The sequence below is a fragment of the Phocoena sinus genome, chromosome 3 (genome assembly GCF_008692025.1).
Source record: "Phocoena sinus isolate mPhoSin1 chromosome 3, mPhoSin1.pri, whole genome shotgun sequence".
NCBI classification, from domain to species: Eukaryota; Metazoa; Chordata; class Mammalia; order Artiodactyla; family Phocoenidae; genus Phocoena; species Phocoena sinus.
In genome coordinates, this window is record NC_045765.1 from 55896575 (window position 1) to 55910560 (window position 13986).

The following is a 13986-nucleotide window of genomic DNA, read 5'->3' on the forward strand; positions in this document are numbered from 1 at the left end:
GGACTCTCAACCACTGCGCCACCAGGGAAGCCCGACTTCTCATTCTTGATGTGGCAGCTTCTGTCCCATGTTAATCCTCACCGAGCCTTGCACTCCCACTCCTCTGCACACCCAGACATGGCCAGGCACCTGTCCAAAACCTAGTGCTGTGCTATGAACTGAGTCCGTGTCTTTCAGTGTGATTGGTGCCCCAAGGAGCCAGGTTGCTGGGGAAAGCTCATGTGGCACTCAGCCGTTCCATTTTGTCTACAAAAAAAGAGGGGAGAAACTGGCAGAAAGCAAAGGCTTTTGCTGCTGGGTGAGTATAGCATCTATTTTTAGCTCCCAAGCCTTTGCTTTTCCATTTGGCTGTGCTTTTTTAGCACAGTGCCGGTCCAGCAGGGCTGTTTTCCTTCATGGCTCCAGATGTCCTTAGGGAAAGTTTCCGTCTGCCCCCGAGAAGCTGTGGGCTGGTCACTGGGTAATAACTTCTTATAGTGGGTTCAGGCAGGGCTTTGGGTTCCGCTGCAATCTTGTCACAGGACCAATTTATTGAGGTGGAACATGGAGGAGTGTGGCAGGAATAGGAAAGAGAAAAGGTAAAACCCCATGCTCTCCAGAGGTGTTTCCCTTATAATTAATTCATTTAAGACTCTTTTGAGTAAACTGCCTAATGAGGTGTATTGGGGCTGAGTGACCAACACGAAAACCTTTTATAAGGGTCTGGGCTGATACTGACAGGTTCTGAATTTTTCTAAGGTGTTTTTCTTTTTTGCTTTTTTAATTTGTTTTTTTTTTTCTTTCTGCCTTTCTTTCTGAGGTCATTTGCCAGTTTGGATTAAGTTCTTTTGACTTCCACTCTAGTTTACTGACCAAAATGTTTTTACTACTCCAGTTTGCCTGTTCTAGATATTTCACTTAAGTAGAATCATACAGTATCTATCCTTTGGTGTCTAGCTTATTTCACTTGGCATAATGTTTTTAAGGTTCATTCATGTTGAAGCATGTATCAGAATTTCATTCTTTTTATGGCTGAATAATATTCCATTGTATGTACCACATTTGAAAAAAAATCATCTGTTGATGAATCCTTAAGTTGTTCCACTTTTTTGGCTCTTGTCAATAATGATGCTGTGAACATTCACATGGAAGTATCTGTTTGAGTCAATGTTTTCAGAACTTTTGGGTGGAATATATACCTAGGGATGGAATTGCTGGATTATATATATATAGTCGTTCTATGTTTAACTTTTTGAGGAACTGCCAAACTGTCCCACAGCAGCTGCACCATTTTACAGTCCCACCAGCAATGTACTAGGGTTTTAGTTTCTCTACATCCTTGTTAACATTTGTTACTTTCTGTTTTTTTTTTTTTTTTTAAATTATAGCCATAGTAGTGGATGTAAAATGGTACAGTATCTCATTGGGGCTTTGGTTTGCATTTCCTTAGTGATTAATGATGTTGAGAATCCTTTAATGTCCCTGTTGGCATATGTATATCTTCTTTGGAGAAATGTCTATTCAAGTCTTTGGGCTGTTTTAATTTAGCTTGCTTGTTTTTTTTTTTGTTGAGTTGTAGGTGTTGTTTATATATTCTGGAAACTAAACCCTTAATATAGATGATTTAGAAATATTTTTCTAATTTTTTGAGTTGTCTTTTCACTCTCTTAATAATGTCCTTGGAGGCACAAAAGTTTTTTAATTTTGAAGGAGTTCCATTTATTTATTTTTTCTTTTATCGTCCATGCTTTGGGTATCATATTTTAGAAAGTATTGCCAAATCTAAGGTTATGAAGATTTTCCCTATGTTTCTTCTAAGAATTTTAACTCTTCAATTTACATCTTTGATCCATTTTGAGTTAATTTTTTTTTTTTTTTGTGGTATGTGGGCTTCTCACTGTTGTGGCCTCTTCCATTGCGGAGCACAGGCTCTGGACACACAGGCTCAGTGGCCATGGCTCACGGGCCCAGCCGCTCCACGGCATGTGGGATCCTCCTGGACCGGGGCACAAACCCCGGTCAGCAGGCGGACTCTCAACCACTGTGCCACCAGGGAAGCCCCAAGTTAATTTTAATATATTATGTAAGGGAAGGGTCCACTTCATTCTTTTGCATGTGGAAATCCAGTTGATCCAGAACAGTTTGTTGGAGAGACTGTCCTTTCCCCATTGAATTGTCTTGGTACCGTTGCTGAAAATCAATTGATCATATATGTAATTTTTTCTGGACTCTCAATTCTATTCCATTGGTCTGCATGTCTGTCCTTATGCCAATACCACAGTGTTTTGATTACTGTAGCTTTGTAGTAAGTTTTGAAATCAGGAAGTGTGAGTCCTCCAACTTTGTTCTTCTTTTTCAGTGTTTTTATGTTCTGGGTCCCTTGAAATTCCATATGTATTTTAGGATGGGTTTCTCCATTTCTGTAAAAAATCACCATTGTTTTTTTTTTTTTTGGGGGGGGGGCATGCTCTGGCTTGCGGAATCTTAATTCCCCGACCAGGGATTGAACCCGGGCCACTTCAATGAAAGTGCCAAGTCCTAACCACTGGACTGCCAGGGAATTCCCCAATTCCCCACCACTGGGATTTTGATACGGGTTGTATTGAATTTGCATATTGCTCTAGGTAGTATTGTTGTCTTAACATTATTAAACCTCCAATCTGTGAACATGGAATATCCTTTTATCCTTGTGTTATTTAAATTTTAACAGCTACTAGGGCCTGCACTTTGGTGTGTTTGACTGTCTGAAAAGTGATGTAAAAGGCTTTATGGCTTGGGAATATTGAACTTTGCTGTTTTAGAGGGTGCTGATGGTATCTGTCTTCAGGTATAACAGTGGATATGGTTTAGAAGTGAATGGTTATAAAGGCTCATATGAATTTGGGCCCATGTCTGTTCACACACAAATGATTTGGTTAGTTTCCTTCTCTCTTCACCATAGCCAATACCATCCTGTGCAACCTGATAACAACCCGGATAATGAAGAAGGAAGGGACCAGGGCTGTTATAACTCATGCAAGGGTCCTGGTTTACTGTATAGTTTTAACCAAGGCATATCTCCCCATATGGGGGAATGGAGGCTTACTTCAGGTTGATCTACCTTTGGGGTAGAAGACCTGTGATACCTCTATTCAGGAAATGTCTGACATCATCTGAAATGTTTGACATCTGTCAAAAAAGGTGATATCATGGGAATCACTATGCTGGGGCAGGGGGAGAGGTGTCAAGCACCAGCTTCCTGTTGACCTTCTATTTTCTGTGTTTACATTCCTCAGGCCCCTAACTATGCCTCACCAGGGCCTGCTCCTATTTAGGATGGCTCCTCTGGGCATGCTGCTCGGCATGCTGATGACCTCCTGCTTCACCTTCTGCCTCAGTCATAAGAACTCGGTAAGTGCCGTACTGCAAATAGAGGGATCTTTTTTGGGTCCAAGAAAGCCTCTGTGCCACCAGGGCTGCTGTGGGAGTTTCTTATAGGAATGTGACCAGTGCTGGGTCACGGAGTATGTGTACTTCTTCCCCCATCCCTTAGTCCTCTGGCCTCTGTTTAAAGCTTACGACACAGTTTCTCTTTGGTGAAAAGATGATGATGATGATAATGATATAATAACAATGATGATAATATGATAAGCTTGCTATGTACCAAGCATTGTATTATGTGCTTTATATGTATTCTTATTTAATCCCCTCAACAACCCTATGAAGTAGACAACTACAATTATTATCCTCATTTGACGAGGAGATTAAGTCTCAGAGATATTAAGTAACTTGGCCAACATTATAAAGCTAGTTTGTGGCAGAGCTGGGAAGGTCAGGATTCTCCCCAAGGGGCTGGGCACCTGTGTGGTGAGCACCAAGTAAGACTGCTTCTTGTCTACTCCGCTCATCCATGTGCATTCTCAGTCTGTCCGTAGCTCTGTATCCTCTTTCCCTCTGTCCTTTTCTCCATGTTCTTTACACCCTCCTTTTCATTAACCCAGACCTCATTGCTGAGGGTTTCTGTCATTGCCAAAGGCAGGGGCAGAATGCCTGAGAAGGCCCTGAGCTTGGCCTGGCTGCAGGGTGTCCTGGCCCCATTTCCCTGCCCTGCCCCACCAACAGCCTGCCCTTGATCTACTCCCAATGCCCTCTCTTTCCTCTCCCTTGAGATGCCCTGTCAGCTCTCTCACAGTTTCACCCTCCCCTGGCCACATTCTCCAACCCCAGGGGTCCCACTTAAATGTTGGGTAAAGTGCTGGAGGCTTTGGAGCCGGAGGGCCTTGAAGTGCAAATGACAATTGTGATGAATTTAATCCAGCTCAGCTGAGGTTCACCTCTGGCTCATGGCAAGCTTCCACCTTCTCTCTGAAGTCATTTGTTTTCTCTCCGCCTTTCTCCCCACTTTGTAGAGCAGGAGAGAATGTACAGTTAGGAGTCACGAATCCTTTTGAGCTTTTAATGTTCTTTGACTAAGATCTTGTTGCTGCCGTTTTTTGGCCTCCTCTTCAAGGAGAATGAGACTGGGATCCCATTGGCCCCTGAGGGTGGGACTGGCCATGGCATGAAGTTGGGGCTGTTTCTGGCATAGCCTGGCCCAGAAAAGCACCCAAGTGTCTCGAGGGCTCAGGGCTGTGTCCCCTCCAGCCTGCAGCTCATGAGGATCTGGGTGCTCCCCATTATAAGCTTTAGCAGATGCACAATTAACAAAAGCGTGCTGATGAATTTACTTAAGGACTGTGTGTTAGTAAGTCTCTTTTGGATAATAGTCCAACCAAATAGATGAGCTTTCAGAGCCATAATTATTCTGGCCCATTTATATTAGCTCTTTTGAGTCTAATCTCAGAAAAATGTTAATACTGACTTTCATCAGCAAAAGCTGCTTTTATCCTTATGTCTGTTCCTAAGCTGTATCCATTTGTCATAATCTTTCATCATGTGCTAAGTACAAGTAGGAGTTGAAGCATCTTTTCTCTCATACCATAAAAATTGCTGCCCCGATGGCATTTAAAATCCAAATTATGCAGCCAGCCACCTTCACAACAGTGAAAATGGATGGTGGGGGAGGTGGGAGTGGTCATGATCCTTTGTTCAGAGCCTGGAGTCCAGGCAGATGCTCCTAGTGACCTGGAATTGTCCTCCTCAAAGGCATTTGTACAGGTTAATGGCCACCCAGCAAAGGCTAGCTGTGTGTATCAGGATATGATCTGGAGCCAGCCTGCCTTCCTGGCTCCTGCTATGGCATCTCCCTGGGATGCCACATCTTAGGATCAGTGTGAATGCTAAAGGGATGTGGTTGTGTGGTATACTGGCCTTCAAGAGGTGGTGGATGATGAGGCAGGTAGTGGAACCCAGTGGAAGGAGCACAGAGCCTTGGTAAACTCCCTTTTGCCTCCTACTTTAGCAATTTGACCATTTCTTTTTTTTTTTTTACTTTGACCATTTCTGAGCTTTGTTTCCTCATGTGTAAAACAGGGTTGGTACCTCCCTCTTAAATTTTAGTGTAGATTAAATGTGATTGTATATATAAAGCACCTAGCATTGGCACTGGCACAATATGTCTAATGGATGGTCAGTAAGTGTCAGCTGTTATTTTTTAGTAAGGGTTGGCTGCTTCCGTTGTTTAATTTAGGGCTCTGTCAGCCAGGCTCCTATCCCAAAATGTTGCCTTCTCAGTCTGTCTCTGTCACAGCATCTATCCACCTACCTTGAGAGATTCATTCATTCTCTTGGATTTTGAAGGCTTTGGTCTTTAAGATAATCTCTTACTCAGTTACAATTATAAGGAAGTGTGACATGGTAAGCTTTTGTCAGCTAAAACCTTAGCTGGGATTTCTTGCCACTTAAGAGGAAATCGGTATTTAGAGTAATGATGGCAGAGAGAAGAGAGGATTCAGCATGGAAGGGAGCTCGGAGAAGCCAACTGAGAGGTCACCAGAGCATGAGATTTACTTCAGAGCTGACCAAGGGCTGGCTGGCTTCCCTCACCTCTTGGTCTTTGTTTCCTGTTCAGGACACTGCTGGAGCAGAGAGAGGGTCGTCCCTTTCTCTGGGACGCTGTTTCTTTAAACACAGTCCTTAAAGGGAAGGAGGATGTGCTGATAAATGTGCTGGGGTGATCTCATTGACCCTGCTTCCTTCCCTCAGCATCCCAGGGCACAACCGTTAGAACACATGACTAAGAACAGAAACACAGAAGTGAGTCAGAATTCATGCATGCACTTTGGAGCCAGGCAGTCCTGGACTTCAGCCTCTGCTCTTCTTTTCTCAGCAGTGTGGTTTTGCACAGGCCTTGTATGTGTAAAATGGGAATAAAAGTATGTGCTTCATAGATGAAACTTGGATGAGTTGTGAGGCATGGAAGGCACTTCAGACCAGTTCTGGGAATATGGGTAAGGGCTTAATAAATGGTAGCTACGTTATCATTACAACCTCATCTCCATGATGCTGCTTTTCCTGAAAACCTTTTCTGCACTTCCACCTTTGAAGCGATTGTCCAGCTTGTAGTATGTTTGTGTGACTGAACCTCCCTCAGTGCTTGCCAAAGTCATTCAGAGCCAGTTTGGTGAACAGGGTGAGCTGACCAGACAGGGGAACACCAAATTTATATCACCTCTACTAAAAACAGGTGATCTGTAAAATAATGGCAGATTGTGAGTGTGAGTGTGTGTGTGTGTGTCTGTGTGTGTGTGTAGCTGAAAATATGGTTCAAAGATGATACCAAGCGGAAGCTTAAAAAACATTTTGAGCAGTGATGGGATTGTTGCAGAAAGCGTTTGGCTTTCCTAGGGCTTGAAGCATGTGTCTCAGTGGTTCATATCTTGTTGTAATCCTTCTTCTTGAACCTACTCTATTTATCTCATTAAAGATCTAGAAAAAGAGACTTTCTCAGCCCCTACTCATCAGAATGAACACTAGCCTTGCCTGGATTGGGCTTTCTGCCATATTCTCATCATCACCATTACCCTTGCCTCTTTCTGCTTCTCTTGATGTTGAGGATTTGGTTACTTGATTACAACTGTACGTGCCAGGAGTTAACTGGCTAATAGATACACTAAAGCAAGAGTTGTAATGTAAAGCTTAGAGATGTTTAGTTTGGCCCTCTTAGTGTTCTAAAAGTAAGAAAATGTCACATAAAAATCTGGATTTTTGTTTCTCATCAAGTTGAATGCCTTCGTGGCAGTGGTAGAGCAGCTGAGTAGCAGCTGTGTTTCTTAGTCAAGGCAGGAGGACTCCAGTTTTCACAGTCCCACCACTCCTGGTTGTTTTTACACCTGGCACACAGCCCTCATTTACATCCATCCCTGCCTGGCCTCTGGAGGCATTTAGTCCACATACTTCTGAGGTAAATCTTATTAACGGTCTTCTAGTCCCATGGTCTCGTGTATGGTGCTTTTGGCAGAGACTGACCAGCATGGCTGGGTCCTGGAGTCCATAGGCTGCAGATACTTAGTGGACAAAGTGTTCTTTGTTCTGGAGTGTGGGGCTAGTTCCTGGCTTCCAGCAAACTCTTTGGACTTGCCTCCAAAAGACATCCAAAAGACATACCTGCTTGTAGGAGGAAGGCCTTCTTTTGTTCCTTTGTTGCGTGATTACAAACTAAGCCCTGGGCTAGGCAAGGGGTGTACAGTGGTGAAAGAGACTGACACAGTGCTTGCCCTCAGGAAACTCAGTTGTTGAAAGTTTGATGTCTGTGCCCTTAGAATGCACGGAGCTTCCTGCCAGTCTGTCTTCCCTTTAGTCTCACACACATCTACTCTCTGTTCCTTGTTTTCTTTCTTTTTTTTTTTTTTTTTTCCGTACGTGGGCCTCTCACCGCTGTGGCCTCTCCCGCCACAGAGCACAGGCTCCGGATTCGCAGGCCCAGCGGCCGTGACCCATGGGCCCAGCCGCTCTGCGGCATGTGGGATCCTCCCGGACCGGGGCACGAACCCGCGTCCCCTGCATTGGCAGGCGGACTCTCAACCACTGCGCCACCAGGGAAGCCCCCTTGTTTTCTTTTGAGCTCAGATTTGTGCTGGGGCACATTGAAAGGGATACATTGTTACCTCCCATGTAGGATTAGAATTGTTCAGGAGACCAAAATGAGATCTACATAAAGTACCTAGCACAGGTTTGGGTTCATAGGAAGAATCCATGAAAAATACTCTTATTACGGGAAAAATTGGGAGGTGGAGGAAAAATGATGGCCGGGGAGGTGGAAGGGCTGAAATAATCACCCAGTGTTCTAGTGTGTGTTCCTCTTTGCCCTCCCAAATGTAATTTCCCAGAGCTCTGGAACCCTCTGGTTCCAGTTTCCTGAGGCCTTACTGCTTTTATGCACAAACAGGTTTAAAAATGGGACAGGAAGGATTGGAGGCTGGGAAGGAACAACATGAATAATACTTTGTATTTATGTTACATCTCTGTCTCCTGAGCTCAAAGTGCTCTACACCGTCTCATTAATCCTCCATGCTCTCCATGGGGTGGAAGGAAACAGGTTTTAGGAAGAGGTTTCCAACCCGGGCATCTTCCTCCTTCAGCCCAGCTGGACTTGCACCTTCCCACTTGTACCCCATCTTCCATGGATTGGAATGCACTAAGAGGTCGTTTACGCTCCATAGGTACCCTGGGTAATGAAGGTGCCCATGCCCTTACTCTGCCCTGCTGGGCTGCTTAGGAATTAATTGGGCCTTAGCTGCCAGCTTTTGTACATCTGTGTTGACCATTTGAGGCCTTACTTTCCTATCATATGTATGTGTTTTCTTTTATAAATATCTTTAGTTTTTAATTATAAGAGTAATAGGTATGAATTTTAAACATCAAACAGGATAGGAGCTTATCAAGTAAAAAGTAAAAGGCTCTTATTGTCTCGTTTTGTCAACCCCTCTCCCCAGTATGTTCCCTTAACTCCCTCAAGATAGTGTGGAACCTTCTGGAGTTTTTTTTTTAATGCATATACAAAAGTGCCTTATACACACAACACATACTGTGTTAATTTAACCATATCACCTCACTTGTACTGGTTCTGACACTAACCTTGTGAAAGGTCCAAACAGGGCTAAGGAGGGCAGGAAGGGCAAGGAGGAGAAGAGTGTACTGCCCAGGCCATTTTCTTTCTGCTTGCGTGGTACCCAACTGTGGTGGTTCATGCCCTGTTTTTTCCTTTCTCTGAAGGAGTTTGCACTGACCAACCCAGAGGAGAGCAGCACCAAAGAAACAGAGAGAAAGGAAACAGCAGAGGAGGAGCTGGATCCCAAGGTCCTGGAGGTGTTTCACCCGACACATGAGTGGCAGGCACTTCGGCCAGGTACCAAGCCCAGCACTGTCCCCAGGAAACACACTTGAAATTCAAAATGTGTATGTCCTTTCTCCCCCCAGGGCTGTTTTGAAGGAACAGCCCCTCTCTGGCCTCCTGGAGGGGAGTAGGGGTGGCTGCTGCTGCAGGACTCAGGGACCTTCGTTTCCCTGCAGAACAGAAATTGTGGCATCTGAGTGCCCTGGAAGGAAGGCAGGTGGTGGGTGGCCGAGCTTTTGGAGGAAGTGATAGAAAACTTTCTTTCCTTGCACTTCTGAAGCACAGGAGAGGCAGTGACATGTGCCTCACTCTGCAAATGCTATTTTGGGCTCTGCTGCTCGGCTCAGTGCTGCTGAAATATTGTTCATGGGAGAGTCCGGAGCACTGGTGCAGGGCAGGAGTTTTCTGTTGTTAAAGGAACCTGTGCCAAGAAACGGGCTGTTCCTGGCCTGGTTTTTAAATGGAGCATCCTCAGAAGGAGCAACTTTCTAACCCTTTTATGGCCCTGGGCCCAGGGCTTAAAATAATAATGAAAAAAGCCAGCAGTTGTGGTGTTTACCACATTCAGATACCGTGCTACGTGCTTCATGTGCATAATCTTGTTCAGTCTTCACAATAATAGGGGCTATTATTGTCTTTATATTCAGATGAAAACATTGAGACTCAGAGAGGTTAGGTGACTTGACCTATGTCATTCAGCCAACTTGTCCTATGTCATTGACCCCAGCCTGGACCCATCTTCCTCCCACTTGTTCTTCTAGAGTCCCATCTGTCCTTGGCTGGAGCCCGACTCTGGTGACACTTGAGCCCATTCTCAGGAGTAGGCTGTTTGCGTTCTGCACTGTGGCGGGTGGATGGCAAGCCCTGGCAGCTGCCAGAGTATAGTTTCATCAACTCCTTGCTGATATTCATCACCATGTCCTCACTGCCCCCATTGCTGCTGTGCTGGCAGGGGCAGCGTTTGCTGTGCCAGCCAACTATCTGGTAGCAATATCACTCCTGCTGGGCTTGCATGCGGGTAGTTGCTGCCACAGAAGAGTGATGAATCACCAAGGAAACCAAGTAGGTGCTAATGGAGTTGGGTAGAGGGAGATTTTAGGGACAGAGTTACTGGGTTTAGCAGATCCAACCTCTGGCTGGCCTCCTCCACCTTCCCTGAGAACTGAGCCCCCCCCTGGTCTTTGGGAACTAAAACTAGAGGGGCTCTCAGGGTGTGGGAAGTGGAGGATGTATGCTGTATCCACTGATTTTACGTGATTAAAAGTGCTTGTACCACTTTTAACCAGGCAAGTGCCTTGAACCGATGGAGGTCAATGTCCTGTCATCCCTACTCCTACCGTCTCTTTTCCTGTGGCACCCTTCAGGACCCCAGTCCACATTGCAGAACAAGCCTGAAAGTTCTGACCCAGGGCCCTTGCCCAGCCTCTGGGCAGTGGGGCTCCTGTTCATGGTTAAGCAAAAGAGCCCTTTTTGTATCTTTGGGGAGGGAGGGCCAGATCCTGTGTAACAAGGGCAGGCTGAGGGCTCTGAGCACCTCCTGGAGAATTAGAGTGGAGTACTGATTTTTATATTTAACTTGTTGCCCCATTGACATCATCTTCTGCCTTCTAGTTTCTCAATAGCCCCTTATAAGTTGTTCTGCCCCAAAGTCCCTTGAAGCTGCCCCAAAGGCTGGGGTGTTGTGCTTGAGCACAGACACTCAGCTCTGGGGGCAAAGCAAGTCTAGGTCCAGACATGCTTGCCCCATATCCCAAGAGTGTTTTTCATTTCACCTACACCTCACCCCCAAAGCAGGACCAGTGAGGGGAGGGAAAGTGAGAGATTTGTTATGGCCTCAGGGTTTGATGTGTGGTGATTCAGAGTCTGATACTGTTGAGGCAGACAAGACTCTCTTAGGTCCCAGGACAGGATCAAGGTGTTCTGTGTGTATATTAAGGTTTTATATGTTATATCTGTTGGTAGGAAATTGACATCTCAGTAGTCTGTGTGGATAGCTGGCACTTACCTTTAATCAGAGTATATTTAATTCACCACATAACGAATGCTGCCTGGGAGCTTCCATCACAGCTACTGAAAGGTTAAAAGGAATGTAGCCAGTCCCAGGGTGAGTAGATAAATGAGGAGGTAGTATAATTTAGTGGTAGAGCACAGACTTTATTTTATTTTTTAAAGATTTATTTATTATTCATTTATTTATTTATTTTTGGCTGTGTCGGGTCTTAGTTGCAGCATGCAGGGTCTTTGTTGAGGCATGTGGGATCTTTTGTTGCGGCACGCAGGGTTGTGGTGTGTGGGCTTTACTCTAGTTGTGGCATGCGGGTTTTCTCTCCTCTAGTTGTGGTGCGTGGGTTCCAGAGCGTGTGGGCTCCGTAGTTTGCCGCATGTGGGCTCTAGTTGAGGTGCGTGAGCTCAGTAGTTGTGGCGTGCAGGCTTATTTGTTCCGTGGCGTGTGGGATCTTAGTTCCCTGACCAGGGATTGAACCCGCATTCCCTGCATTGTAAGGCAGATTCTTTAGCACTGGACCACCAAGGAAATCCCAAGCACAGACTTTAGACTGATCCAGTCCTGGGTTCAAATCCTAGCTTTGCTACTTAGGGGATCTTGGGCAAGTCACTGAATCCTTCTGCCCTTCAGTTCCCCCATTGGTGATGTTGGGGAAATGTCCTGCCCTGCCTGCTGCAGAGGCTGCTTTGAGGATTCCCAACATGTAGACGTTACTCAGTACACAGCAGTTCTGATTTTTAATGGTAAATTTGCCATTTGTGCCACTCCTTAAACTTGATTGTGGAATTGGATGCCAGTGAGGGTACATGAGTATGTAGCCTTCCTGTCCTCTCTGCCTTTAGATAGGGAAGGGAACTTATGGTGACAAGGAGAGACTTCCATGGTCATGGGATGTTCTCCCTCTTTCCTTCCAGGGAGATTTTTGATAAGGGAGCAGAAGGGGTTAATACAACATTTCCTGCCTGAGAGCTAGGTGCATGGCATAGGAAGATGGTGGAATATCTTTTGGGGACTTTTAAGAGAATGGCAAAATGGCTAGTTTATGTTGACAGTTATTGATTTCAGTTCAGTACCTTCTGTCTCTTTAGGTCTCTGAAGGGAGGACCTCATCTCTGTTGTCCTCAGGTCTCCAAGGAGGGAATACTGGGCTACGTGGTCTGGGCTCATTTGAAGGCGGATTTCCTGACTGCCTGCTGTGGCCTGGAATACCAGGGGACCAACCCGTAACTTCATGGACCTTCCTATCAGGCCAGATAGGAGTTGGGCCCCAGTCACTTAGCCCTGGAGCAGCTGTAGGTCACCCTCCTGAAGTCTCCCTGCCTCTGTTATTACTGTCAGCATCCTCACTGCGAGTCGCTTGTTCCTGGAAGTGATTTTCCTGTCTCTTTCTCTCTCTCTCCTGGTTTATTTTGGGATCTGTCATACCTTACGGAGGCACAGCAAGCATTTGAGTGTGGATTCAGCATCAGCTGTTCACAAGCAAGCAGAGGAAAGCTGTTTGCTGGCAGGTCCTGTGGGTTCTGGGCAGGGAACTCAGGAATTTGTCCTAGGGCTGAGGACCCCTGTACCCCAGGCTTTGTGCCTGTGCACTTGTTATTAGAGAAAACTGGTCACAGCCAGATATTGTGGGCCTTTTGCTCCCTGGGCATTTCCTGAGATCCTGCTTTGTGCCAGGCACTGTACTGGTAGCCAGAGACAGATAATAGCTCACATTTACTTACCATCAACTGTGCCAGGCATCTTTTGAGGGCAGGTGCTATAACTACCCTCATTTTCATAGACAAAAATGAGTCTCAGAGATAAGTGACTTAGCCAAATGACCAGTAGGTGGTAGAGACAGAATTCAGATCTAGCTTTGTTTGGCCCTAAGCTTGAGCTCCTAACCACTGTACCATAATGTCTTTCTGGGTAGCAAATGCGACATGACCCCTGCCTTCCAGCAGCTTATGGTCTCACAGAGGATACAGAGAGAAAAAGTGTTTTGGATGTCCTGGTTTGTTTTGGAAGTGTCCTGTGCTCAGTGAGGGCACAAAGGCGGGTATGGGGAGGCCAGGCCAGGGCCTTCTCTCTATCCCTGAGATCTTGGTAGAGCTTTGAGTCAAATTTTATGATGCTAAACTTCCAAACCCACCTTCAGTTCTCTTTTTGAGCTGTGTGGCCTTGGTCAGTTTGAGTAGAATCTCTGAACCTTAGTTTCCTCATATGGAAATAGGGATGAAAATACCTACTTCACAGAGATGGTGTGAGACTGAAACAAGATTAACACATGTAAAATGTTTCACTCTGGGCCTGACACATAGGAAATATTCAATAAATGGCTATAGTTGTCATTTAAAAAATATACTTTGCTGCTGCCTCCCTTTCCTTGGGGACCTGAAGGAAAACTGGAGGCGATGAGGCTATCTGAGCAAAGGCCTCTCTTGTTCTGCCCCTTACCCAGTGCTATATGTTGGCCTCATATGGGTTCAGGGAAGCTTAGACTTGGGGCTTCTTATTGACCTGAGGTGACTTGCAGGCTCTGAAATACTGTGTGAGAGCCTCTGGAATATTGGCATTAGCACAAAGAGCCACTTGATGGGAGCATGCAGGAAGCCTGTGCAGGAACACGTTCATGTGAGGGGGTTAAAAAAAAAAATAGTCTAAATCATCAACAACTGATGAGAGCAATCCAAGAATTATAGAGCACCAGCCATCTGGTCAGATCATTTCAGATCTGCACGAGCAATAGGAGGGAATTGAATTTTAAAAA

At 45.5% G+C, this 13986-nt stretch overlaps 1 protein-coding gene across 6 annotated transcripts in view; it reads left to right on the plus strand.

Moving 5' to 3' along the window:
• Nucleotides 1-13986, plus strand: part of SIL1 (SIL1 nucleotide exchange factor) — a 291152-nt gene that overhangs the window by 110349 nt on the left and 166817 nt on the right. For all 6 annotated transcript variants that reach the window (XM_032627597.1, XM_032627595.1, XM_032627594.1 and 3 more), the window contains 2 exons: nt 3255-3369; nt 9112-9244. In XM_032627597.1, the coding sequence (XP_032483488.1) occupies nt 3265-3369; nt 9112-9244 (238 nt within the window). In that variant the 5' untranslated portion in view covers nt 3255-3264. The remainder of the gene's footprint in view (nt 1-3254; nt 3370-9111; nt 9245-13986) is intronic.